Source organism: Hippocampus bargibanti, linkage group LG08 (assembly GCF_051943395.1).
Source record: "Hippocampus bargibanti isolate YZ-2025 linkage group LG08, ASM5194339v1, whole genome shotgun sequence".
Classification (NCBI taxonomy): domain Eukaryota; kingdom Metazoa; phylum Chordata; class Actinopteri; order Syngnathiformes; family Syngnathidae; genus Hippocampus; species Hippocampus bargibanti.
The window spans coordinates 4,800,001-4,826,477 of record NC_142741.1 but is presented as its reverse complement, the minus strand read 5'-3'; the positions used below and the strand labels follow the sequence as shown (position 1 = coordinate 4,826,477).

Below are 26,477 nucleotides of genomic sequence, written 5' to 3'. Positions count from 1 at the left end.
TTTTTTTGTTTCAAAGTTGAAGAAAGACGAGCGTGTTTTTGTGCTCTTGTCGACTTTGGAAACCGCCTCGTGAAATCCAATTTAAATTCAAATCAAGTGTCAAGTTAAAATGATGCTAAAAGTGAACGATTGGGGTTTTTCTTTTTCCTGATTGGGTGTGACAGATCAGCCGGCTTGTTTCCATGGTAACTAATGCACATGCACCACACACTCGGACACACGCGCACGCACCGGTGAGTCACCTGATTGACAGGTGGTATTTGGGGAAGGTCGGGGGGGGGGGGGTTAAATAACAAATAATATGACAACACAAAGACACAGAGTCATTCATTCTTCAGCGCTTGCAGTACCCTTTTTGTGACATGAAGCAGTTCTAGATGAAAGAGGAAGAATATCCGCCAATAAAAATCTATCATGTGCGTCAACACAAGTGACCTTTATGCGGAAGACACCATTTGTCCCACTTGTCAAGAAGTCATTAAGTGACAAGCCCCGCCCCCACCTGTCAAGAGGCAAGTCGTCCACCAAACGGAGCACCAACGAAGAAGAAAGCAAACCCGGTAAATTCGCTCTGTGACGTGAAGTGCGAGAGAGAGAGAGAGAGAGAGAGAGAGAGAGAGAGAGAGAGAGAGAGAGAGAGAGAGAGAGAGAGAGAGAGAGAGAGAGAGAGAGAGAGAGAGCGAGGGAGGGAGTGAAACGGGGGATGCGAAGGGGGGAGGAGGGAGGGGGTGAGTTCCCAGTCCACATCGCAAAGACGGAAGGAGAAGAGCGCCGCTTATTCCCCCCCCCCCCCCCCCCCCCCCTCCCCCCCCAATCATGTCGGGGTAAGTCTCATTGCGCTTCAGGTCGGGGTCTTGACCTGCAGGACGCGTGCCGGTGGGTGGGTCAGAAAAGACCACCACCCCCTTCCCCCTCCGGCCGGATTGCTCCAAAACTCTCCTGATGGGCACTCGGAAGGCGGTTTGGCAAATGGATCCGACCGGCAAGGATGAAGACCAGACCAGTAAGCCGCTTTTTTTTAATAATAAATAATAATAATAATAATCCATTTGATTTCTAAGCGCCTTTCAAAAACTCTCAAAGTCACTTTCCAGTCACAGGATAAGTTTTTGTGTGGGTGAGCAGCGGTAGCCACACGCGCCAGCGTTCAATCAACCTGATAGTAATTCCAACAGATAGAAAGCTAGCTTGCTAGCTAATAGATAGCTAATAGCTAAATAGATAGATAGACAGCTAGATAGCAAATAGACAGCTAGCTAGCTAGCTCGATAGCTAATAGCTAGATAGATAGTTAGCCAGCTCGATCCCAAATAATAAATTTCATTTTGAAGCATCTTTCAAAACTCCCAAGGTTACTGTACAGGAACAGGATCAGTTTTTTCTGTGCGTGAGCAGCGGCAGCCACACGCATTCACTCAACCCGGAAGTAACTCAAATAGATAGAAAACTAGCTAGCTAGCTAACAGTTAGCTAATAATCACTCAACCCGGAAGTAACTCATATAGATATAAAGCTAGCTATCTAGCTAAGAATTCACTAATAATCACCCAACCTGAATGTAACTCAAATAGATAGAAAGCTAGCTAGCTAGCTAAGAGTTAGCTAATAATCACTGAACCGAGAAGGTATTCAAATAGACAGAAAGCTAGCCAGCTAGCTAGTTAAGCGTTAGCTAATAATCACCCAACCCGGAAGTAACTCAAATAGATAGAAAGCTAGCTAGCTAATAGTTCGCTAATAATCACTCAACCCGGAAGTAACTCAAATAGATAGAAAGCTAGCTAGCTAATAGTTCGCTAATAATCACTCAACCCGGAAGTAACTCAAATAGATCGAAAGATAGCTAGCTAAGAGTGAGCTAATAATCACTCAACCCGAAAGTAACTCAAATAGAGAGAAAGCTAGCGAGCTAAGGGTTAGCTAATAATCACTCAACCCGAAAGTAACTCAAATAGAGAGAAATCTAGCGAGCTAAGAGTTAGCTAATAATCACTCAACCCGAAAGTAACTCAAATAGAGAGAAAGCTAGCAAGCTAAGAGTTAGCTCATAATCACTCAACCCGGAAGTAACTCAAATAGATCGAAAGATAGCTAGCTAAGAGTGAGCTAATAATCACTCAACCCGAAAGTAACTCAAATAGAGAGAAAGCTAGCGAGCTAAGAGTTAGCTAATAATCACTCAACCCGAAAGTAACTCAAATAGAGAGAAAGCTAGCAAGCTAAGAGTTAGCTAATAATCACTCAACCCGGAAGTAACTCAAATAGCTAAAAGCTAGATAAAATAGAGAGCTAGCTTGATAGCGAGCCAGCTAGATACCATATAGAGAGCTAGTTAGCCTTACATTGATAGGTTTTCTCTTTCTTTTCTTCGCGTGTGCGGCCCTAAAAATGGGATTGTGGTTTCCAGCGAGTGACGAGCGGGCGTTCGGGGAGCCGCACGGGGCCACGTTCCGGCCGTTTCCCAGAGCCTGAGCGCCCGGCGCTGCCGCCATGGACCCGCGCGGCGGCGGTGGCGGCGGCAACGTCCTGGATTCCGAGTCGCTACCCCAGGATGCGGCGGTGGGCAAAAACTGGGCGGCGCTGCTGATCCTGGCGGCGATCGGCATCACGGTGACGGGGAACGTCCTGGTCATCCTGGCCGTGTGTTTGGAGAAGAAGCTCCAGAACGCCACCAACTACTTTCTGATGTCGTTGGCGGTGGCGGACATGCTCCTGGGCGCTTTGGTCATGCCGGTCTCCATGGTGACCGTCCTTTACGGTAAGGCGGCGGGTGGCTGAAACATCTGGCGGACCTCATAATAATAATAATAATAATAATAAATGTCATTTCAAAGCACCTTCCAAAACTCTCAAGGTCTCTTTACAGTCACAGAATCAGTTTTTCTGTGGGTGAGCAGCGGCAGCCACACACGCCAGTGTTCAATCAACCAGGAAGTAACTCCAACAGATAGAAAGCTAGCTTGCTAGCTAAGAGATAGCTCATAGCTAGATAGCTAGCCAGCAAGATATAGAGTAGACAACGAGCTAGCTCGATAGCTAATATCTAGATAGCAAATCATAACACATTTGACTTCTAAGCAGCTTTCGAAACTCTCAAGGTCACTTTACAGTCGCAGAATCAATTTTTCTGTGGGTGAGCAGCGGCAGCCACACGCGCCAGCGTTCACTCAACCTGGAAGTAACTCAAATAGATAGAAAGCTAGCGAGCTAGCCAATAGATAGCTAATAGGTAGCTAGATAGGTAGCCAGTCAGCTAGATAGCTAATAGATAGCTAGCTAGATAGCCAACCAGGGAGCTAGATAGCAGCGGCAGCCACACGCGCCAGCGTTCACTCAACCCGGAAGTAACACATAGATAGAAAGCTAGCTAGCTATCTATTAGGTAGCTAATAGTTAGCTAGCTAAATAGCTTTCCAGCCGGCTAGATAGCTATATAGGTAATCGATAGCTAGATAGCCAACCAGCTAGATGGTAAATACAGGTAACATCCGACTTACACATATATAGCGCATTAACAACCGCTGCAGCTGGAACAAAGCTGTAACATAGAAAAAGGGAAAATCTAGCTAGCTATCTATTAGCTTTCTATCTAATCTTTCTTAAATTCATAGAGTTGCTTTTGCGGCGCAGATTACGGCTGGCCTCTGCCGCGGCGGCTGTGCCCCGCCTGGATCTACTTGGATGTGCTGTTCTCTACGGCGTCCATCATGCACCTGTGCGCCATCTCGCTGGACCGCTACCTGGCCGTGCGGCATCCCATCCGCCACAACCGCTTCAACTCCCGCGCCAAAGCCCGCCTCAAGATCGCCGCCGTCTGGAGCATCTCGGCCGGTGAGCGTCGACACGCGTCCGCTCACATCCGCAAATTCCGATTAAAAAACCTATTAGCGCCTTTCGTCGTGTTAGCATAGCCACTGTTAGCATAAGGTATCATGCGTGGATTTTAGCAACTGTTGCGATGAGGTATATTTGCTTTTCATGCTACTCAAACTGCTCCTTAGCATAGCAACGTTTGCATTTTAGCAAGGCTAACTTCAAAGAGAACCCAACGACAGATGATAATAATAATAATTCATTTAATTTCTAAGCTCCTTTCAAAACTCTAAAGGTCACTTTACAGTCACAGGATCATTTTTGTGTGGGTGAGCAGCGGCAGCCAGATGAGCCAGCGTTCAATCAACCCGGAAGTAACAAACAGATAGAACGCTAACTTGCTAGCTAATAGATAGCTAGTAGCTAGATAGTCAGCGAGATAGCAAATAGAGAGCTAGCTCGCTAGCTAATAGCTAGATAGATAGTTAGCCAGCTAGATAGCAAATAATACATTTCATTTCTAAGTGCCTTTCAAAACTCCCAAGGTCACTTTACAGTAACAGGATCAGTTTTTTCTATGGGTGAGCAGCAGCAGCCACACGCGCCAGCGTTCACTCAACCCGGAAGTAACTCAAATAGATGGAAAACTAGCTATCTACTTAAGATTTAGCTAATAATCACTCAACCCGGAAGTAAGTCAAATAGATATAAAGCTAGCTAGCTAAGAGTTAGCTAATAATCACTCAACCCGGAAGTAACTCAAATGGATAGAAAGCTGGCTAAGAGTTAGCTAATAATCACTCAACCCGGAAGTAACTCAAATGGATAGAAAGCTGGCTAGCTAAGAGTTAGCTAATAATCACTCAACCTGGAACTAACTCAAATAGCTAGAAGCTAGCTAAAATAGAGAGCGAGCTCGATAGCTAGCCAGCTAGATAGCAAATAGAGAGATAGCTATCTAGCTCAATAGCTAATAGCTAGATAGATAGAAAGCTAGCTAGATAGCAAATAGAGAGCTAGCTAGCTCGATAGCTAATAGCTAGCCAGCTAGATACAAAATAGAGCGCTAACTAGCTATCTTGATGGCTAGCCAGCTAGATAGCAAATAGAGAGCTTACGTTTATATAATTATATTATTGTTATTCGTATACTCCATTTCAATCTATTTGATACTCTATACTCTACTATTTGATTGATTTCATTTAATTTTTTTTTAAATGAATTTATCTCTAATATTCATATGTACACGCTCGTCGTAAGAGGAGCCGGCGTACCCCCACCGCACCTCGGAGACCACCTGTTCGCCGCCACGCGCACCCACATGGTTTGCCCCCCCGAGCAGAAGGACGGTTGCCACATGTGCTGAATCCGCACCTGCTACCACACACATGGTTTTCAGTTCAATAGCGCAGATAGCGGTTGCTTGTCAGTGTCGAGAGAAAAAAAAAAGAGAAAGAAGCCTCTGAAAAGCATGGAGCATGTTGCCACGGCAACCTCCAGACACGCTGCCTTAGCGCTAGCGTTGGCTTTAGCGTCGGCTTTAGCGTCTGCGCTAGCGTCGGCCTGTTCAAAAATGGATCCGCGTCAACCTCTTGACTTTTCTCACTATGCGGCCCAAATTAGCCTTAGCATTAGCATTAGCATCTCTATCGCAACCCGGCTGCCGTCACGCATTATCATTAGGACTTGAATTAGCTTAGCATTAGCTTGACATTCCAATAGCGGAGTTTAGATTCGGGCCGAAAGTAACACAAGAATCACGGGAATAAAAAAAATAACAAAAAAAACGTCTGTGTGAACGTCGGCGCTAACGTGGGCGCTAACGTGGGCGCTAACGTCGTCACCGTCCGTGATCCAATGCCAAGTCAGCCTTTCCGGTTGACAGGACAAACGCGACCTTGTCGGCCTCCCATCAAGGTCACGTTTGCCCGTTAGCTCAGCGCCGCTAACGCCGTTTGACCTCATTGTGCGCAGGCATCTCGGCGCCGGTTCCGGTGATGGGACTGCGCGACCCCACCAAGGTGTTCAAAGACGGCAGCTGCCTGCTAACGGACGACGGCTTCGTGCTAGCCGGCTCCTTCGTGGCCTTCTTCGTGCCGCTCGCCATCATGGTGGTCAGCTACGCGCTGACCGTGCGGACCCTCCGTCAGGAGGCCTCGCCACGCGAGCCGCGGCCCGAGTGGGGCGCCGCCGCTTTGGGTCCGGGCTTTGTCCCGCTGGGCCGGCGCGCCGCCCGCTCCATGGCTAACGAGCGCAAGGCGTCCAAGGTGCTGGGCGTGGTCTTCTTCCTGTTTGTGCTGATGTGGTGCCCCTTCTTCGTTACCAACGTGCTGGTGGCGGCGTGCCAGGCGCCGGCCTGCGACGGGGCCCTGGCGGGGGGCCTGCTCAACGTCTTTGTGTGGGTGGGCTACCTGTCGTCCGCCGTCAACCCGCTGGTGTACACGCTGTTCAACCAGACATTCCGCGCCGCCTTCCTACGCTACCTGCGCTGCCGCTACGCGCCGCCCGCTAACAAGCCGCTGCAGCTCATCCTGGTCAACACCATCCCCCCCTTGGCGTACGCCTCCATCGTCGGCAAAGATGGGGCGGACCCGGGCCCGGATTTCGCCCACTTGGACAACGAACTGAGTCAACGCCACCGACGGATGCGCGGCTGCTGAGCATCTCTATCGCAACCCGGCCGCCGTTACGCACCGCATCATTATTATTAGGACATGAATTAGCTTAGCATTAGCTTTACATTCCAAGACTGGAGTCTGGATTCGGGCCGAAAGGAACAAAAGAATGGATTTCACACACGGTAATAAAAATGTCAAACACTCAAATTGAGCTGCAGTTTCAACATCAGTTCAGTTTTTCTGTGGGTAAGCAGCGGCAGCCACACGCGCCAGCATTCACTCAACCCGGAAGTAACTCAATAGGCAACAGCTACCTAGCTAGGTAGCCAGCCAGCTAGATAGCTAATGGGTAGCTACCTAGATAGCTAGCCAGCAGCAAGCTAATAGATAGCTAATCGCTAGCTAATAGATAACTAACAGATAGCTAGCAAATGATAATAATAATAATAATAACAATAATAATAATAATAATAATAATCCATGTCATTTTTAAGCGCCTTTCAAAACTCTCAAGGTCCCTTTACAGTCACAGGATGAGTTTTTCTGTGGGTGAGCAGCGGCAGCCAAACGCACCAGCGTTCACTCAACCCAGAAGTAACTCAAATAGATAGAAAACTAGCTAGCCAGGAAGCCAATCAATAGCCAACAAATACCTAGCTAGGTAGCCAGCCAGCTAAATAGCTAATAGATAGCTACCTAGTTACCTAGATAGCTACCTAGCCAGCCAGATAACTAACAAATATCAAATAGCTAGCAAATGATAGTATTAATAACACATTTCATTTATAAGTGCCTTTCAAAACTCTCAAGGTCACTTTACAGTCGCAGTTTTTCTGTGGGTGAGCAGCGGGAGCCACACGCGCCAGCGTTCACTCAACCCGGAAGTAAGTCAAATCGATAGAAAGCTAGATAGCTAATAGATAGCCAGCTAGTCAGCTAGATAACCAGATAGCTATATAGCTAATAGATAGCCAGAAAGATAACCTGCTATATAGCTAATAGATAGCTAACACATAGCTATTAGATAGCAAATATAGCTAGCTAGGTAGTCAGCCACGTAGCCAACTAGATAGAAAGAACAGGTGCCATGTTGGATGTTATTAAATCCTCATCAGGCATTAAAATGGGTTCAAGCCTGAAGAACGGGGGGGGGGGGGGGGGGTACGCGCCCAAAGCGGGGAGCGGAGGTGCCAATGACCTGAAGCGTTCACCGCCGTTGCCAAGGAGACCAAATGTGCTGCATGCGATGACTCACGCGCCTCATTTTGGCCACGCTGCCATGCGAAACGGCAGATTGTGGGGTGGCAAAATCACATCTTCTATAGGAGCGCATTAACAAAGCCGCCACCGACCAATCGATGGCCTCCGGCTTCCTTCCGACGACTTTTGGTTCCGTTTTGGTTCCTTTTGTTTTCATTCAACTCGACGCCAAAAAGGTCTTGCTCAAAAGCAACTCGCGCGTGGCGTCGCACCTCCAATGAGAGCTTTAGACCAGGGAATCAGCTTCTTCATGCAACCACATATGATGGAAAACAAGCGCTATCTATCCATCCACCCGGCTAGCCATCTCGCTAGCTATCCATCCACCCGGCTAGCCATCTCACTATCCGTCCATCATCCGGATAGCCATCTCGCTATCCGTCCATCATCCGGCTAGCCATCTCGCCATCCGTCCATCATCCGGCTAGCCATCTCGCTATCCGTCCATCATCCGCTTAGCCATCTCGCTATCCGTCCATCATCCGGCTAGCCATCTCGCTATCCGTCCATCATCCGGCTAGCCATCACGCTATCCGTCCATCATCCAGCTAGCCATCACGCTATCCGTCCATCATCCGGCTAGCCATCTCGCTATCCGTCCATCATCCGGCTAGCCATCTCGCTATCCGTCCATCATCCGGCTAGCCATCTCGCTATCCGTCCATCATCCGGCTAGCCATCACGCTATCCGTCCATCATCCGGCTAGCCATCTCGCTATCCGTCCATCATCCGCTTAGCCATCTCGCTATCCGTCCATCATCCGGCTAGCCATCTCGCTATCCGTCCATCATCCGCTAGCCATCTCGCTATCCGTCCATCATCCGCTTAGCCATCTCGCTATCCGTCCATCATCCGCTTAGCCATCTCGCTATCCGTCCATCATCCGCTTAGCCATCTCGCTATCTGTCCATCCAGCTAGCCATCTCGCTATCCGTCCATCATCCGGCTAGCCATCACGCTATCCGTCCATCATCCGGCTAACCATCTCGCTATCCGTCCATCATCCGGCTAACCATCTCGCTATCTATCTATATATCCTGCTAGCTATCTCGCTATCTATTTATCTAGCATTTTTCTTAAGTTGCCATTTTTTTGGGGGTGACACGTCGGTTGTTTGCGTTCCAAAAAAAAAAAAAAGGCGCAAATCCACCCCCACTGGTGTCGCGTCTTTATTTTTTTTTCTCATCTGATGAGGAAAGCAGCAGAAATATCTTACACAGGCGTCACTTTGGTTATTTACAACATTTCCTTTGCAGTGCTAATGTCGTGGACAAAAGAAAAAAAAAGAAGAGGGAAGACAGGCAGACAGACAGGCAGGTAGACAGACAGGCAGACACACACCAAAAAAAGGAAAGTGATATTATTATTAAGAGATATTATTTCCAAAAAGGGGCCATTTTTTTGCATTTCGGATAATCTGTTGGGGCAACTGCTGCCGACATCCAACGGCGGCTAACGGCTAGCGAGCTATACCAAAGTCTCCCGCGTGCCAAAAATGGAGCCTATGATTCAAACGGGACATTTTTCATTTTTAAAATCGCACCGGCTGATTTAGCGATGCCGCAATGACGCCATTTTTAGACGCCGCCACTTCCTTTACGGGGTAAAAAAAAAAAAAATCCATTACCGCGGTGGTGAATAATTGACGGGGAGAAGCGTGTAGCGAAGCTCGCCGCCACTCGCCAAGATAAAGACAAATGGGGAAGAGCGCCCGGAGCCCTTTCGGGGGAAAAGGCCGTCCGCCATCATTCCTTGAAAACCGAAAAGACAAGGAAAGCGTGCGGATAGGAGTGCGGATTTGTGCCTGCCTGCTTTGAGGAGTGTGCATGAAAGGAGGCGGTCCAGGTACGTTGGCGCCACCTTCAGGCCGCGGAGGAAGAAGCACTTTTTGGGAGCGGGAGTGTCCAGGTGAGGTCAAACAGGAAGTGCTGGCGGCGAAGGGGGAGGAGATCAGATGGGAAGTTGGAAGGTGATGTCCACTTGGGCCTCCTTGGCCAGCGAGACGATTTCCGAAAGCCTGACAACCTGCCGACACGGACCAACAAACGCGTGACGTGACGCTACGCTACCGTCCATGCTCGCGGCAGCGTACCATTTTGGCGGCTTCGTCCAGATCGTCGCAGGCCAGGATTTTCAGCGGGCTGGCGGCGATCAGCGCTTTGGCGTCGTCCACCCGCGTACCTTCAGCAGGAACGGCCATTTAAATCATAATAATAATAATACATTTTTAAGCGCCTTTCAAAACTCTCAAGGTCACTTTACAGTCACAGGATCAGTTTTGCTGTGGGTGAGCAGCGGCAGCCACACGCGCCAGCGTTCACTCAACCCGCAATAACTCAAATAGATAGAAAGTTAGCTAGCTACCTAATAGATAACCAATAGATAGCCAGCCCACTAGTTAGATAGCAAAGAGATAGCTAGCTCGGAAACCACACAGACAGCTAGTCAGGTAGCCAGTTAGATACCTAGTTAGATAGCTAAATAGCCAGCTGGGTAGCCAGCTAATATATAACTAATGCATAGCTAACTCGCTAGTTATATAGCAAAGAGATGGCTAGCTAGGAAGCCACCTAGATAGCTAGCCAGGTAGCCGGTTAGCTAGTTAGATAGCTAAATAGCCAGCTAGGTCGCCAGCTGGGTAGCCAGCTAATAGATAACTAATACAGAGCTAGCTCGCTAGTTAGATAGCAAATAGATAGCTAGCTAGGAAGCCACCAAGATAGCCAGTAAGACAGCTAGCCAGATAGCTAAATAGCCAGTTAGATAGCCAGCTAATAGGTAACTAATACATAGCTAGCTCACTAGTTAGATAGCAAATAGATAGCTAGCCAGGTAGCCAGTTAGATAGCTAGCCAGATAGCTAAATAGCCAGCTGGGTAGCCAGCTAATATATAACTAATGCATAGCTAACTCGCTAGTTATATAGCAAAGAGATGGCTAGCTAGGAAGCCACCTAGATAGCTAGCCAGGTAGCCGGTTAGCTAGTTAGATAGCTAAATAGCCAGCTAGGTCGCCAGCTGGGTAGCCAGCTAATAGATAACTAATACAGAGCTAGCTCGCTAGTTAGATAGCAAATAGATAGCTAGCTAGGAAGCCACCAAGATAGCCAGTAAGACAGCTAGCCAGATAGCTAAATAGCCAGTTAGATAGCCAGCTAATAGGTAACTAATACATAGCTAGCTCACTAGTTAGATAGCAAATAGATAGCTAGCCAGGTAGCCAGTTAGATAGCTAGCCAGATAGCTAAATAGCCAGCTGGGTAGCCAGCTAATATATAACTAATGCATAGCTAACTCGCTAGTTATATAGCAAAGAGATGGCTAGCTAGGAAGCCACCTAGATAGCTAGCCAGGTAGCCGGTTAGCTAGTTAGATAGCTAAATAGCCAGCTAGGTCGCCAGCTGGGTAGCCAGCTAATAGATAACTAATACAGAGCTAGCTCGCTAGTTAGATAGCAAATAGATAGCTAGCTAGGAAGCCACCAAGATAGCCAGTAAGACAGCTAGCCAGATAGCTAAATAGCCAGTTAGATAGCCAGCTAATAGGTAACTAATACATAGCTAGCTAACTAGTTAGATAGCAAATAGATAGCTAGCTAGGAAGCCACCCAGATAGCTAGCCAGGTAGCCAGTGAGATAGCTAGCCAGATAGCTAAATAGCCAGCTAGTTAAGCGCAAGCTAACCACGGCGACGGCGGCTAAGTGACAAAGAGTTTGAGGCACCTTGCAGTCGCACCACGATGGGGATCTTCAGGTCCAGGTCTAGGACGGCCATGATGATGCCCTGGGCGATGACGTCGCACCTCATGATGCCCCCGAAGATGTTGACCAAGATGGCCTGGACCTGCACCGGCATAGCGGAAGTGACGCCGGCGGCTCCGATGCCGTTTCGGGACCCCCCGCCCGGCCCCTCGCTCACCTTCCTGTCGGACGTGATGAGCTTGAAGGCCTCGGTGACCTGATGGGCGGTGGCCCCGCCGCCCACATCCAGGAAGTTGGCGGGCGTCCCCCCGTGCAGCTTGATGATGTCCATGGTGGCCATGGCCAGGCCCGCGCCGTTCACTAGAGGACAACCGCGACAAAAGTCCGACATTACGGCTCCAAAATGGCCGCCCAACGTCAAACGTCAGCTCTTCACACGATCTTCGAAACGACGACACGAAAGCTCACCAAGAGCAACTTGGTGCAGCGCAATCTGTATGAGGCCATTTTCAAAAGAGCGCACACCCCGGGTGGCTTTCTTTGGGGTGTTTTTTTCCGGGTGTCGGGTCACTTTTTTTGGGTGTCTTTTTTCCATTGACTTAATGATAATAGATTTCATTTCTAAGCGCCTTTCAAAACTCTCAAGGTCACTTTACAGTCACAAGATGAGTTTTTCTGTGGGTGAGCAGCGGCAGCCGCACGCACTAGCGTGCACTCAACCCAGAAGTAACTCAAATAGATAGAAATCTAGCTAGCTATCTAATAGATAGTTCATAGATAGCCAGCGAGACAGCTAGCTAGCTAGATATAGCGATACAGTATAACTATTAGATAGCAAGCTTGATAGCCAGCTAGCAAGCTCGATGGCTAGCTAGCTGGATTGTTATATAACTAATAGATAGAAAGCTAGCTAGCTATCCACTCGCCACCCGGCTAGCCATTAACCATCTACCAGCCAGCCAGCTGGCTTTCTATTTATTTGAGTAATAATAATAATAATAATAATAATAATAATAATAATGCGTTTGATTTCTAAGCGCCTTTCAAAACTCTCAAGGTCACCTGACAGTCACGGGATCAGTTTTTCTGTGGGCGAGCAGCGGGAGCCACATGCGCCAGCGTTCACTCAACCCGGAAGTAACTCAAATAGATAGAAAGCTAGCTAATAGATAGCAAATAATAATAATAATAATACATTTCATTTTAATAGATAGCCAGCTAGACAGCTAGCTAGATAGCCAGCCAAATAACTTAAATAGATAGAACGCTAGCTAGCTAATATATAGCTAATAGCTAGGTAAATATACACACTTTAACTCATACTTTGCCATTCACAATAGATAGCTAATAGATAGCTAACTAGCTAGGCATATAGCCAAATAACTTACCCAGGCAGCCGATGGTTCCGTCCAAGCCGATGTAGTTGAGGTCGGCCTTGGCCGCCTGCCGGTCCCGCGGGTCCTCCTGGGTCCAGTCCTGAAGGGCAAAGACCTCCCCCTGCCGGTAGGCCGCATTGGAGTCAAAGTTGATCTTGGCGTCCATGCACATGACTGGAGGCACAAAAGGGGGGTGTAAATAATAACAACAATAATAATAATAATAATAATAATAATAATAATAATAATAATAAGCTATTTGATTACTAAGCGCCTTTCAAAACTCTCATGGACACTTTTCAGTCACAGGATAAGTTTTTCTGTGGGTGAGCACAGGCAGTCACACGCGCCAGCGTTCACTCAACCCAGAAGTAAATCAAACAGATAGAAAGCTTGCTCACAAGCTAATAGATAGCTAATAACTAGATAGAACGCTAGGCAGCTAGATGGCAAATAGAGAGCTAGCTAGCTAAATAATAATAATAATAATAATAATAATAATAATAATAATAATAATAATACAATTCATTTATAAGCGCCTTTCAAAACTCTAAAGGTCACTTTACAGTAACAGGATAACATTTTTCTGTGGGTGAGCAGCGGCAGCCACATGCGCCAGCGTTTACTTAACCTCGTAGTAACTCAAATAGATGAAGCTGGCTAGCTAATGGATAGCAAATAAATAGCGAATAGATAGCCAGATAGCCAACAGCTAGACAGCTTAAAGCCAGCCAGCTAGACAGCTAATAGCTAGCCAGCTAGCTAATGAACTGCTAATAAAGCTAATAGCTAGATAGATATATAGCCAACTAGATAGCAAATAGATAGCTAGCTAGCTTGATAGCAAGACAGCTAGACAGCAAATAGAGAGCTAGCAAGCTCGATAGCTAATAGCGCGATAGATAGCCAGCTAGATAGCAAATAGAGAGCTACCTAGATTGATAGTTAGCCAGCCAGATAGGAAAGAGAGCTAGCTAGATAGCTAGCCAGCTAGATAGCAAATAGAGAGCTCGCTAGCTCTATAGCTAAAAGCTAGATAGAGGGACCTTGCAGGCATACCCACGCCCGAGGAGTCCTCCACCATGGGATTGATCTCCAGCATGGAAGCGTCGTACTTGATGAAGACGTTGTAGAGCTTGATCATGTTCTCCGCCGCCTCCTTCTGCAGCGGCTGCGGGAAGCCCATCTTCTGCGCCACCTGCGGCCCACGAGGATCCCCCACCCCCCCAAACAAAAGGTGACTTTGGTACAATTTGCTAAATAAATCAAAGTCACTGATCGATGGCCACCTTGAGCGCCTGTTCCATTTTGATGCCCTCCACGATGTCGATGGGCTCCTTGACAATGGCGTCGGGATTTTCCGCCGCCACGTCCTCGATATTGACGCCCCCCTGCGAGCTGCCGATCAACACGGGCCCCTGCGGCAAAGGCACAAACGCCGCTTTCAAAATAAAGCGTCTTTTGTCCCTTTTCCGAATGAGCATATTGATTGTTACGCTCCTGTGAACAGCAAAAATGTGGCGGCGGTGGTGCGGGCGTACCTGGAAGGACCTCTCCATGGTGATGGCAAAGTAGTACTCCCTGCGCGGGTAGCGCCGCTCGCAGATGAATACCTGGTTGCAGACGCGACCCGCCTCCCCCGTTTGCTTGGTGTACAGCTTGCGCCCGATCATCTGCGATGAAATGTCCCGCGCCTCCTCGGGCCTGCACGCGCACACGCAGGCCGTTACTTACGACGCTTATTTCCATACGGATGGCGAGCTAGCGCGATGGCGAGCTACCTCGATGGCTAGCTACCTCGATCGCCAGCTAGTTCGGTGGCTAGCTACCGCGATCGCTAGCTACCTCGATCGCTAGCTACCTCAATCGCTAGCTACCTCGATCGCCAGCTAGTTCGGTGGCTAGCTAGCTCAATGTCTAGCTACCGCGATCACTAGCTACTTCGATCGCTAGCTACCTCAATCGCTAGCTACGTCGATCGCCAGCTAGTTCGGTGGCGAGCTAGCTCGATGTCTAGCTACCGCGATCACTAGCTACTTCGATCGCTAGCTACCTCAATCGCTAGCTACCTCGATCGCCAGCTAGTTCGGTGGCGACCTAGCTCGATGTCTAGCTACTTCAATCGCTAGCTACCTCGATCGCTAGCTAGCTGAATTGCCAGTTAGCTTGATCGCTAGCTAGATTGATGCTATATAGCTCGATCGCTAGGTAGCGCGATCGATCACAAGCTAGCTCGATCACTGAGTAGTTTGATCGATCGCAAGCTAGCTCGATCACTAACTAGCTCGAACCCTAGCTAGCTCAAACACTAGCTAGCTTAATCGCTAGCTTGATCACTAGCTAGCTCAAACGCAAGCTAACCCGATAGTGAGCTAGCTCAATCGCAAGGTAGCTCGCTCAATAGATGAGCATGGAATTTCACAAGTTTGATTTGCTTTGTCGGGCCCCAAAAACTATGCGATGGACCAGATTTGGCCCCCAGGCCTTAACTTTGACCACTGTGCCATACGGCGGAGGACTTGGCTGTTTCAGACAAAGTCTTCCAAAGAAAAGGGGACGATGAAGGACATTTGACGACGACATATTTGCCGAATGAGCTGCCAGAGGAAATTTCCCATCCCGAGCAGGCTCAAGCGAGCGTGTCGTGTTTTGGTGGCGACATTATCACGATGACGCTTACGAGTAGACGATCCGGACGCCGCCCTTCAGTCCGCCTTCGAAGGTTCCTTTTCCGCGCCCGCCCGCCAGCACCTGAGCTTTCACCACCAGGTCCTTGGAACCTGACGGCCACAAAAACACACAACAACGCGTCAAAAGAGGATGGGGGCATTGGCTCCAATTTCAATTTGGATGGCAACCTGTTCAAAAATAGCATGAAAATATTGATTTGGGTTGTTTATTTCTTGAAAACTATTGGAGGAAAATGCCATTCATGACACGGTTTTCCCCCCATCAAAATCTGTATTATAGTGATACCTCAGCGTACGAACTTAATTGGTTCCCAAAAAGTGTGTGAAAGGCAAAAAGTGTGTCTTCCAAACATTAATTTCCCATAAGAAACCATTAAAAATGAGAATAGTCCGTTTCCAGGTCCCCATAAAACATAATTGTTGACTAAATAAACCTTAAAACTACACAAAATACCTTATTTTATGTATAATAAATGTGCTATTGTGTTGTAATTAAAGAAGTCAAAAAGTTCATCTTCCAAACATTTATTTCCCATTAGATACCATTAAAATGAGAATAATCCGCCCCCAAGTCCCCATGAAATGTAATTTTCTACTAAATAAGCCTTAAAACTACACAAAATATACCTTATTTTGTGCATATTAAATGTGCTATTGTGTTGTAATTAAAGAAATAAGCCGAAAAATTCATCTTCCAATCATTTATTTCCCATAAGAAACCATTAAAATTAGAATAATCCCTTCCCAGGTCCCCATAAAACATAATTTTTGACCAAATAAGCCTTAAAACTACACAAAATATACCTTATATTATGCATAATAAATGTGCTATTGTGTTGTAATTAAAGAAATAAGCCGAAAAATTCATCTTCCAATCATTTATTTCCCATAAGAAACCATTAAAATGAGAATAATCCCTTCCCAGGTCCCCATAAAACATCATTTTTGACCAAATAAGCCTTAAAACTACACAAAATATACCTTATTATATGTATAATAAATGTGCTATTGGATTTTAATGAAAGAAATAAACTGTACTGTATCATCAAGTGGTTTTATTGACCTTTGTGATGGTAGTTGTCAATGGATGACAAAATTCCAGGTTGCTTCTTGATGATATCCGAGTGAAGCGGCCGTGCTTTCTCGGCAATAATACCGTCACTCACACTGTCCCCTGCTAGCTGCATTACGTTAAACCAAATCATCAGAAGTTTTTCAACCTCTTCTATCGCCTGAGACCGTTGCTTAGACAACACAGAAACGTTTACCCTAAGCCACACGTTTTGCTAGACCCGTTTAGGACCTTCACTTGATTGGATTCTGATTGGCCCAAGCAAGCAGGATGCGTTTGATTGGCATGGATGGCAAAGCCCAGCGCTATTTTGTTGGCTACTGACCGATCTGCTTGGCGACGGCGTAGGCCTCGTCCGAGGAGCTGGCGACCATGCCGGCGGGCACAGAGATGCCGGCGTCCTTCAGCAGCCCGATGCTCATGTACTCGTGGAGGGACAGGCTCCTCCTCTGCTCCTGCCTCACCGGTGGATTCGGCAGCACACCCGAACAACCTGCCAGAACCTGGACATCAAACGAGGCGAGTGGCCGCAAGTCATCAAAATGGCGTCACGGACGCAATTTCCGCAGCCGCCGCTTTCGTCAAGATACCAAAAGAAAATGACTAGTTATCTAGCTCACTATCTACAGGTAACATCCGACTTACGACCAGCTCAACTTACAACCGCCCGTACTTACGACTACCAGATCCTATTTATTTTTTATTTTAATTCTACGCCTAATAATAATCATAATAATAATAATATATTTTATTTTAAGCGCCTTTCAAAGCTCTCAATGACACTTTACAGCAGGGGGGGGTGTCAAACATACAGCCCGCGGGCCGGAACCGGCCCCCAAGGAGGTTTGATCAGCCCGCAGGATCATTTAAAAGTGGAAAAAATGCAAAAACGACATGGAATTGATATGAGGTGCAATTCACAGATTGTCCACTAGAGGGCAGAGTGGTGCTGTTTCGATCAACAGACGAAAACAGGGCAACCGCGGTTTGAACACCCTCATTAGCCAAAATATCATTATCCAAACAGAGAAAAGTAGATGAGTGTAGAATTTTCAATGAAAAATGAACCGTGTCATATTTTTTACAGCGATGCGTGGGAAACATTTGTGCTTGGTGTGTTTTCAACAAGTTTCCGTATTGAAGGAATGATATGTGGTTATTTATAGCATGTATGGTATCATTTTAATGGTCCGGCCCACAGGACATCTATCGAGGTCATATGTGGCTCACGATGTGAAATGAGTTTGACACCCCTGCTTCACAGTCACATACAAGCAGAGATAGTATAATAAATAGCTTTGAAAGGCACTTAAAATGTAATATATTATTATTATTATTATTATTATCAAATAAAATTACAAATAGAATACAATAAATAAAATACAAGCACCGCAATGCACTAGCAGGCCGGCAACGTGCACCACAATTTTGGCCAGCCAGCCAGCATCTAACCATCGCACAGCAATCAACCGCGTGATGTCACCAGAGGGGGGAGGAGTTTGCGAGTCATTTAGCCTCCAAGACTCTATTCAACATTTTGAATAGATTTAGACTTACGAACATTTTGACTTATGACCGTTTGATCGGAAAGGAACTCGGTCGTAAGTCGAATGTTACCTGTACTGTGTTAGCTATCTATTAGCTAGCTTTCTATCTATTTGAGTTATTCCGGGTTGATTGAATGCTGGCGCGTGTGGCTGCCGCTGCTCACCCGCAGAAAAACTTATCCTATGACTGTAAAGTGACCTTGAGAGTTTTGGAAGGTGCTTATAAATGAAATGTATTCTCATTATTATTATTATTATTATTCAACTCATTCACTGCCATTCCCGAATTCATTGGGGAATTGAAAATTTGACGTGGAGCGCCATTCCCGAATTTTGGTTTTTCTTGCTTGGGTGCCGATAAAGCCTCAGACCTCTGGCAATGTTTTTCCCTTCCACAAAGGGGAAGCATTTCCCCTTTTTTTCCATGTTGGCATTTTGTTCCAGCTTCAGCTCTTGTTAAACTGCTATTAAAAACCAATATGCAACGCAATATCGCATTGTATTTTGGACAGCCGCCCCCATTTCATGGAATTTCACAAGTTTGATTTGCTTTCGCGGGCCGAAAAAAAAGATGTGCTGGGACGGATTCGGCCCCCGAGCATTGACTTTGACACCTGTGGTCTAAGGTGCTGCATTTAAAGGGCAACCGAGGTCACTTTTTTGTTTTTGAACTGACATCAGAAAAACGTTTTATAGCATCTAAAATACCCAAAACACGCAGGATGATATTTTTATTCAAATGCAAAACACCAATAAAAATGACTTCATCTCAAAAATCTTCAAATAGTTCTGAAGAGGAAAGCATACATGTTTGCAATCGATTAAAGAATTATATGTGCCATTTTGAGGCAACATTGGGGGAAAATCTCTCACTCAAAAAAAAAAAAGACGCACAAAATGGCGACCTCCAGTGGCTTCCACAGGCTGATAAATTCCTTATATGGAGCTTGGATGGCCTCTTCTGGTGGCTTTTGGGTGCAACACGGTTCTCAGACCAAACATGTACAGCAAAATACATTGACGTGATTGAAGGACTGCTACAATGCGTCTTTTTTCGGTCAGGGGGGGGCGGTCCTTTCATGACGTCACGTACGGACTCGTCAACAACTCAAAAACAAGACTTCCTGAATATTCAGAGCGAGTCTTAAAACGTAAAATATAGCTATATGCGATGGAATCTTGTTAAAATACGCCCAGTAGAAGTCATTTGAAGCCATTTTACAAATTATGGACACAACTTGTCCGGAGATGTCGGTTGTCTTAATGTTTGTCATCCTAAAACTCAATCTTCAGTGGGTCCTGGAATTGGAGTGACAATGACACATCATCTGCCAGTCAATGAGTTCATTGCATTGATTTGTTTTCATGTCGAATAGTGTCCACAATCGATTGGATTGGATGTACCTTTATTTGTCTCGCAGTGGAGAAATTGACATTTCACAGCAGCAAAGTTTTGAAAGGAAGAGTAAAGGAAAGAAAGAAGTAGAAAAATAAAATACAGGAGCAGCTGCAAAGGCAGCCACTCTTGCGGCAAAAACAGAGCGACAGCCCCAACAGAAATTCAATGACAAAGAGTAAAATGAAATAAGGGAATAAACAGGTGCGAATTGGCAAATGGGAGCCGAGGGGGTTCAAAATACCGCAAGATCGATTCCGTCGGTGACGACACTGAATGACGCCGTTGGGCATCTTGTTTACTTGCGTTAGCTTAGCAGGGGCGCGGGGACACATTCGGCGGCGGGTAAGGACGCTTTTGCAGTTGGGGTTGGCGGTCGTAAACATGTCGGCCCGCTGCTAACATTCACCCAACAAATGGCAACAAGAGCGGGACTTTGCCGCCCCCATTTGACACCTGGCACCAATGCTAACATTGACGTTAAAAGGCGACTAGCAACGAGGCTAACGTCCGTTTGACCCCGTCACTGAAGTGGCCGCCGCGGGGGCGAAAAGAGGCCGCGACGGTGTCCCCACGACCGGCCACCCGGCGACCGAGGCCTTCGCTTTCCGGTGGTCAAAAACTCACCTTAGAAGCGGAGCAGATGGCGCCTCTAGGCGCCGAATTCTTCAGGCTCGCCGTCAAACGGCCGCAGATCAGGGACGCCGCCATGTCTGCTTGTCAGACGAAGACGGGTCGTGCGCATGCGCCAAGTAGAGGCGGGCTTCAATCGGTGTTGCGTTTACAAAACCGGGACACCGTCCAGCCGAAGTGCTTCCTCACGCTGTCGAGACGTGAGCACTTTTTCAAACGAGGCTATGAATAGATAGCTAATAGCCAGCGAATAGATAGCTAATAGCTCACGATAAGATAGCTATTAGCTAGCGAATTGATAGCTATTCGTACTTGAGACGTGAAACAAAATGGCGGAACAAACAATGAACATCCCTAAAGATCGTGTAAACAAAACAAACTGGCCAATCGATGAACTTAATAAAGATGACGATGCTCAGTAAAATGAAACGAGCACCATTCCTTAAGACCAAAACGCTTTTTTCAACTCCAAAAGTTTCTTTACAATGACATGATTTTAAAATGACAAACACACAAGCATGCAAAAATGTTTCAATCCGAGTCGCTGCTGCTGCTGGAGGAATCCGTGGACATGGCCTCCACGTCGTCCTCGTTCTCCTTATTGTGCCCGGGCGGCTCCAAACCAAAGTCGCCGGCGTGGTGCGGCGGCAACATTCCCGCCGACAGCTCCGACGACTGCCATGGGTAATGCGGCGTCAGCACATCTGGAGGGTCAAGAACGCAGCAGTGAGGGGGGGGTTAAACATAGAAAACAGTGAAATTTGGACCTGTTTCAACTTTGATACTTTGAACTTTGAGTTCAAAGGTAGAGTGTAGATTGCAAGGTTAAAATATCCCCTTAATCAGGCTCCACAAATAACCCGCACAAGCCATCTCTACACTTGATGCATGCAAAAAGCTATCAAGCCAGCTAAACAGAACACAATTGATGAGGAACAAGGTAAAATTATCGCAGTGAAAGCACCTACAAGGGATCATTCCTCAAGATGGTGAAAGAAGAAGGCTACGTTCCTCAAGTGTTTAATGCGGATGAAACCGGCCACTCCATTCCATCAAGCCATCAATGACCACCATAAAGGTCAATAAAACCACTATTATATAGTAGTTTATTTCTTTAATTATAATACCATAGCATATTTATTATACATAAAATAAGGTATATTCTGTGTAGTTTTAAGGCTTAGAAAATTAGAAAGTAGGAAATTATATTTTATGGGGATCTGGGAACGGATTAATCTCATTTTAATGGATTCCTATGGGAAATTAATTTTTGGGATACACACTTTTCGCCTTAAACACTGTCTGGGAACCAATTAAGTTTGTAAGTCAAGGTATCACTGTATTTGAGTTACTTCCGAGGCGTACCTGGTAACCTCCCGGCGGCGAGGGCGTCGCCCGGCAGGTGTCCGTTGACGCCGTTGGAGGGCAGGTTGGCCATGTGGCCCAGCACGCCGCTGCGCATCTCCAGGTCGGTGGGGTACGGGCGCCGCGGGTCGCCTACGTGAGTCCGACCGCTACACTTTAGGCATGCTGTCCATTTCCAGGAAACGGAGCGGTCGCCGGTACAAGAACGGAGCGGTCAGACCAAACCTGGGAGCCAGTTGAGCGGAGCGCAAACAGCGTTACTGGCGCTGATCCTGTGGGCGTACTTGATGAGCTCCTCCGACGATATACTTCCTGCGGGAGGGGACGACGGCCTTTCAATCAATCGACGGTGCAACGGAACGGGCAGTGCAGACGTTTGACCGCACCTTTCCTGGCTCGCTCGATGGACTTGAGCTTCTCTTTGGCCTGGTAGACGGCTGTCGACTGATAACGGAGCCACGCCGATTGCATTAACGCCATTGAAGCATCGGGACAAAGGAGCATGTTGAGACTCTCGCGTTACGGGACGGGTGATTAGATCTTAAGAAAATCCCGGGTGGATACAGTGATACCTTGGCTTACGAACTTAATTGGTTGCCAGAAAGGGTGTGTAAGGCAAAAAGTGTGTATTCCAAACATTAATTCCCCATAGGAAACCATTATAATGAGAATAATCCGTTCCCAGGTCCCCATAAAACATAAATTTCGACTAAATAAGCCTTAAAACTACACAAAATATACCTTCTTTTTTGTATAATTAATGTGCTATTGTATTGTAATTAAAGAAATAAACTGTCCTGTATAATGAAGTCATTTTATTTACCTTTGTGATGGTTGTTTATGGCTTGATTAGCTATCGAGCTAGCTCTCTATTTGCTATCTAGCCAGTTGGCTATCTATCTAGCTATTAGCTATGGTGCTAGCTAGCTTTCTATTTGCTATATAGCTGGCTAGCTATCTATCTGGCTATCAGGCTAGCTAGCAAGCTCTCTATTTGCTATCTAGCTAGCTAGCTATCGATCTTGCTATCAAGCTAGCTAGCTAACGCTCTATTTGTTCTCTATCTGGCTAGCTATTGAGCTAGCTAGCTAGCTCTCTATTTTAGCTAGCTTTTAGCTATTTGAGTTACTTCCGGGTTAAGTGATTATTAGCTAACTCTTAGCTAGCTAGCAGAAAAACTGAGTGTAAAGTGACCTTGAGAGTTTTGGATTGGATTGGATTTGCCTTTATTAGTCTCACAGTGGAGAAATTTACATTTCACAGCCGCAAAGTGATGAAAGGAATGAAAGGCGCTTAGAAATTAAATGTATTATTATTTGCTATCTAGCTGGCTAGCTGTCTATCTAGCTATTAGCTATTGGGATAGCTAGCTAGCTGTCTATTTGCTATCTAGCTGGCTAACTATCTATTTATCTAGCTATTAGCTATCTATTAGCTTGAAAGTTAGCTTTCTATCCATTTGAGTTACTTCCGGGTTGAGTGAACGCTGGCGCGTGTGGCTACCGCTGCTCACCCACATAAAAATTCATCCTGTGACTGTAAAGTGACCTTAAGAGTTTAGCAAGGCGCTTAGAAATGAAATGGATTATTCTTATTGATGGAATTGATAGCTATTTGCATAAAGTGTCTCAAGGTTGGACATCTTGGAAGTTGTGATATTGCAACAGCAACAGATGCAGGCAGACACACTAGAAACTTTATTAATAGCTGCCTGTGTCTGTAATTCTCCCCTCCTTCCTCTACCACGGATCTTGACCAATCACGTGTGGCTTTAATCGAAGACTGGGGGCGGGGAATAGAGGACGAAAAAAGTCGGCTCCCACTTCTGGCTCATTTTTAGGCTCTCTTCATTTACTTGAGATCCGGCTCTAAGAACCGGCTCGTTTGCGAACGACACATCACTCATTGTGGCACTGCATGCGTTTCCCGAAAAGTAGTTTGTATGCCAAGATTATATTCTCGTGAATTTAACGTTCGTAAGGCAAAAAGTTCGTTAGCCCAAGCCAAGATATCACTGTATTTCGTTGTAAAGTATGACTTTTAAATGTCTATTTTGAAAGGATTTGGGTGAATTCAAAATGTGCTGTCAAAGTTGTGGGAGGAGAGACGCACCAGGATGTGCTCGGCCTCTTTGAGCTGCTTCTGCAACTGCTGGATGTCGCTGTCTCGTTTGTCCACCTCCTTTTCTAACTGCCGCATCTCCTGGTGCACCTTGCCCTGCCCTTGGGCCACCTCCATCAGGTCCTGGAACTCGCGGTCACGCTGCACCAGAAGTTCTAGGATCTGACACCACCACACCAGAGTCACGCGTGTGTAGCCGTAAAAGTGGTCTGCGGGTTGTGTTCGGACAGTGTGGCCGGTACCTGAGCGTCCTCGCCGGGCTGTGGCAGTTTCTGACTCCGCGACAGAGCCAGCATCTCGATCAGCTCCCTTGGAAAGAAAACAGTCCTACAAAACCTCACAAACCACCACCGGGCGACAACGACAGACGAGTTGTACGGAAATAACAATTTTTAAAGCAAATCGGGATTCACTTTACCGAGACAACACCTCCAAATCGTCCAAAACATTCAACAGACGCTCTTTTGTTGGCTTCGCCGTCATGGCGGCCGCCATGATCACCGCCGTCACTTCCGCAGTCTATCGGAAGCGGAAATGACGTTGATAGGAGGGGAGTGGTATATCGGTAGCTAATTCGTGTGTGCGCGCGCTTGTGAGCGTGTGTCAAATCAAGTTTTCGTCAAGTCAACTTTATTGGCAAATATTCTCGAAATACAACATACAGCATATAATAGTAATAATACTAATACTAATACTAATACATTTTATTTCAAGCGCCTTTCGAAGCTATCAAGGACACTTTACAGTCACAGACAAGCATCGAAAAACAAAATAGATACCATAATAAATAAAATATTATAAATAGAAACAAGAGATGATAATAATAATAATAATAATACATTTAATTTACAAGCACCTTTCTGAACACTCAAGGACACGTTACAATTAAAAGAACAATACACAGAACAATAAAACCATAAATAAAATAATAAATAATAAAATGCTGGATTAAACTCAACCGTGAATGTGATTTTAAACAGATGGGTTTTGATAATAATAATAATAATAATAATAATAATAATAATAATGGGTTTTGATAATAATAATAATAATAATAATAATAATAATAATAATAATAATAATAATAATAATAATAATAATAATAAAAGGATGGATGGTTTGGATGTACCTTTATTCGTCTCGCAGTGGAGAAATTGATATTTCGCAGCAGCAAAGTTATGAAAGGAAGAGGAAAGGAAAGAAAGAAATAGAAAAACAAAATACAGGAGCTGCTGGAAAGGCAGCCACTCTCGCGGCGCCATCTTGAAGTCAAAATAACAAATAATATGAAAATACAAAGACACAGAGTCATTCATTCTTCAGCACTTGCTGTACCCTCATTGTGACATGAAGCGGTTCTAGATGAACGAGAATAGGATCAAAGTGTCCTTTTCAGCAGTGGATCAGGGACGTCATGGTGGAATGTGCGCGTCTCCTACAAGCTAAATGTTGTAAAGCAATTGAGTTTAGAGACAATTGCGATGAGCCAATCGATGGCTCCTACGTGAAATCGGCCCCTCGTGAGCCGGACCTTAGGATGCGCAGGGTGACGATCTGTCCGACGGCCCTTCGAAACCACGGGTAGAACAAGGCGTAGATCAGCGGGTTGACGCAAGAGTTGAAATCCATCAGGTGGACGGCATAAACCACCGATGTGGAAAAGCCCGACTGGCTCACCAGGACCGCAATGTAAAAGGGACAATAGCAAAGGAGGAAGACCAGCACCAGGACCCCCAGCGTCCGGGCCGCCTTCAGCTCCGATCGCTTGGCCCCGCGACGCGGCGCCGCCCGCGAGCGCAACGCTCGCGCCTGAGAGGCGGCGGCCGCAAACACTTTGCCGTACAGAGCGACGACGGCGCAGAAGGGGAGGATGAAATTAACCACCAGATCCAGCAAACCTACGTGAACGTCCACGGTGACCACGCACTCGCCGTAGCACCAGTGGTGCTCTTCCGGGTGACCCCAGGCTTCACTCAGAAGCACGCCGGTGTGAAGCAGGGACAAGAACCAGCAGAGACAAACGCAGCTTTGAATTCTCCGGACGCTCACTTTGACGCCGTAGCGCAGCGGGTGGCAGATGGCCACGTAGCGGTCGGCGGAAATCAGAACCATGTGGCCCACCGAGGCCGACGTGACCACGAAGGACACCAACTGGTAGAAGAAGCAAGCCACGTCGCCCAAAGCCCAGCAGCTTGTGCTCATGTAGATCTCGCCGGGCCACACCAGGAGGCCCACCAGGAAGTCGGCCACGGACAGAGAGAGGAGTAGCAGGTTGGTGGGAGTCTGTAGTTGCCTGTACGCAAGGAAAGATGGAGGGGGGGGGCGGAGGGACAAAGACAACAAAGACCGCGAGACAGAAGAGACCTTCTCAGGTGGAGTCCCTCGAGTATGCACCAAATGCAAGGCGCTAACGGGAGCACCTGCCTGAAGTGGGAGATGGCGATGACCACCAGCAGGTTGAGCAGCACGGTCATCACGCAGACCACGGGCAGCAGAACCCGCGATAGGACGCCGTGGGAGGAAGCCGAACGGGGTTTCCTGCACGAGAGGTTGGCCAGCTGCGGAAAGCAAAGCTCCCATTGGCCATCGGCCTCCATGCCGACGTCGCTCGGCCGCCACGCGGCGTTCTGTCGGAGGCGCTGTGCAGCGCGCCACCTTTATGGGTTCAAGGACCTCCCATGAGCGAATCCGATTGGAGCAAAGTTTGTCACAGTTGGTCACAAAGCGCCGGATGACATCCATTCCAAGATGGCCGCCGGAGCGGCGAGACATTTCCGCCATTTTGCGTCATAACATCTTTCATCTGTCACGCGTCCACAAACGGGAAGTCGATTGCGCTCCGGGCCCATCATAGCCCTTGTTCATCGGGGCGCTTGGGAGTAGAG

The 26,477-nt window shown here is 46.9% G+C and overlaps 4 protein-coding genes across 5 annotated transcripts; 1 reads left to right on the top strand and 3 right to left on the bottom strand.

The window, feature by feature from the left end:
- The first annotated feature begins 829 nt into the window (after nucleotides 1–829).
- On the top strand, nucleotides 830–8,707 carry LOC148894392 (5-hydroxytryptamine receptor 2A-like). Of its 2 annotated transcripts, XM_089002325.1 has the most exons (4): nucleotides 830–1,003; nucleotides 2,408–2,758; nucleotides 3,631–3,831; nucleotides 5,788–8,707. In XM_089002325.1, exons 2-4 carry the CDS (start codon nucleotides 2,491–2,493, stop codon nucleotides 6,471–6,473), a joined length of 1,155 nt encoding a protein of 384 aa, XP_088858451.1. In that variant the 5' UTR covers nucleotides 830–1,003; nucleotides 2,408–2,490; the 3' UTR covers nucleotides 6,474–8,707. The 2 variants fall into 2 exon arrangements, with proteins under 2 accessions (XP_088858451.1, XP_088858452.1); XM_089002326.1 differs by lacking the exon at nucleotides 830–1,003 and having other exon boundaries at nucleotides 2,069–2,758.
- Nucleotides 8,708–8,837: 130 nt separating this feature from the next.
- sucla2 (succinate-CoA ligase ADP-forming subunit beta) lies at nucleotides 8,838–20,404 on the bottom strand. Its single transcript, XM_089002324.1, has 11 exons — nucleotides 20,101–20,404; nucleotides 16,856–17,033; nucleotides 15,449–15,548; nucleotides 14,310–14,472; nucleotides 14,058–14,186; nucleotides 13,828–13,966; nucleotides 12,781–12,942; nucleotides 11,610–11,752; nucleotides 11,414–11,534; nucleotides 9,785–9,873; nucleotides 8,838–9,717 (listed from the first exon to the last, which is right to left on the bottom strand). Exons 1-11 carry the CDS (start codon nucleotides 20,182–20,184, stop codon nucleotides 9,643–9,645), a joined length of 1,383 nt encoding a protein of 460 aa, XP_088858450.1. The 5' UTR covers nucleotides 20,185–20,404; the 3' UTR covers nucleotides 8,838–9,642.
- A 146-nt stretch (nucleotides 20,405–20,550) lies between these two features.
- Nucleotides 20,551–24,103, bottom strand: med4 (mediator complex subunit 4). The gene is made up of 7 exons (XM_089002329.1): nucleotides 24,011–24,103; nucleotides 23,835–23,901; nucleotides 23,584–23,754; nucleotides 21,858–21,915; nucleotides 21,697–21,783; nucleotides 21,472–21,603; nucleotides 20,551–20,810 (listed from the first exon to the last, which is right to left on the bottom strand). The coding sequence occupies exons 1-7, from the start codon at nucleotides 24,085–24,087 to the stop codon at nucleotides 20,638–20,640; spliced, it is 765 nt and encodes a 254-aa protein (XP_088858455.1). The 5' UTR covers nucleotides 24,088–24,103; the 3' UTR covers nucleotides 20,551–20,637.
- Nucleotides 24,104–24,716: 613 nt separating this feature from the next.
- Nucleotides 24,717–26,346, bottom strand: LOC148894389 (trace amine-associated receptor 13c-like). The gene is made up of 2 exons (XM_089002354.1): nucleotides 25,957–26,346; nucleotides 24,717–25,885 (listed from the first exon to the last, which is right to left on the bottom strand). Exons 1-2 carry the CDS (start codon nucleotides 26,187–26,189, stop codon nucleotides 25,093–25,095), a joined length of 1,026 nt encoding a protein of 341 aa, XP_088858480.1. The 5' UTR covers nucleotides 26,190–26,346; the 3' UTR covers nucleotides 24,717–25,092.
- Nucleotides 26,347–26,477: the final 131 nt, after the last annotated feature.

Bases quoted from the DNA above. Each gene is read 5' to 3' on its own strand.
- LOC148894392 (XM_089002325.1), top strand. From the start codon at position 2,491: ATGGACCCGCGCGGCGGCGGTGGCGGCGGCAACGTCCTGGATTCCGAG. The intron at 2,759-3,630 runs GTAAGGCGGCGG...TTTGCGGCGCAG, and splicing joins CATGGTGACCGTCCTTTACG to ATTACGGCTGGCCTCTGCCG. The intron at 3,832-5,787 runs GTGAGCGTCGAC...CATTGTGCGCAG, and splicing joins CGTCTGGAGCATCTCGGCCG to GCATCTCGGCGCCGGTTCCG.
- sucla2 (XM_089002324.1), bottom strand. From the start codon at position 20,184: ATGGCGGCGTCCCTGATCTGCGGCCGTTTGACGGCGAGCCTGAAGAAT. The intron at 11,535-11,609 runs GTGAGCGAGGGG...ATGCCGGTGCAG, and splicing joins TCATCACGTCCGACAGGAAG to GTCCAGGCCATCTTGGTCAA. The intron at 9,718-9,784 runs GTACGCTGCCGC...CCGTGTCGGCAG, and splicing joins TGGACGAAGCCGCCAAAATG to GTTGTCAGGCTTTCGGAAAT.
- med4 (XM_089002329.1), bottom strand. From the start codon at position 24,087: ATGGCGGCCGCCATGACGGCGAAGCCAACAAAAGAGCGTCTGTTGAAT. The intron at 23,755-23,834 runs GTACCGGCCACA...TGGTGGTGTCAG, and splicing joins AGCCCGGCGAGGACGCTCAG to ATCCTAGAACTTCTGGTGCA. The intron at 20,811-21,471 runs GTACGCCTCGGA...TTGACCCTCCAG, and splicing joins CGCCGCCGGGAGGTTACCAG to ATGTGCTGACGCCGCATTAC.
- LOC148894389 (XM_089002354.1), bottom strand. From the start codon at position 26,189: ATGGAGGCCGATGGCCAATGGGAGCTTTGCTTTCCGCAGCTGGCCAAC. The intron at 25,886-25,956 runs GTCTCTTCTGTC...CCTTGCGTACAG, and splicing joins GAGGGACTCCACCTGAGAAG to GCAACTACAGACTCCCACCA.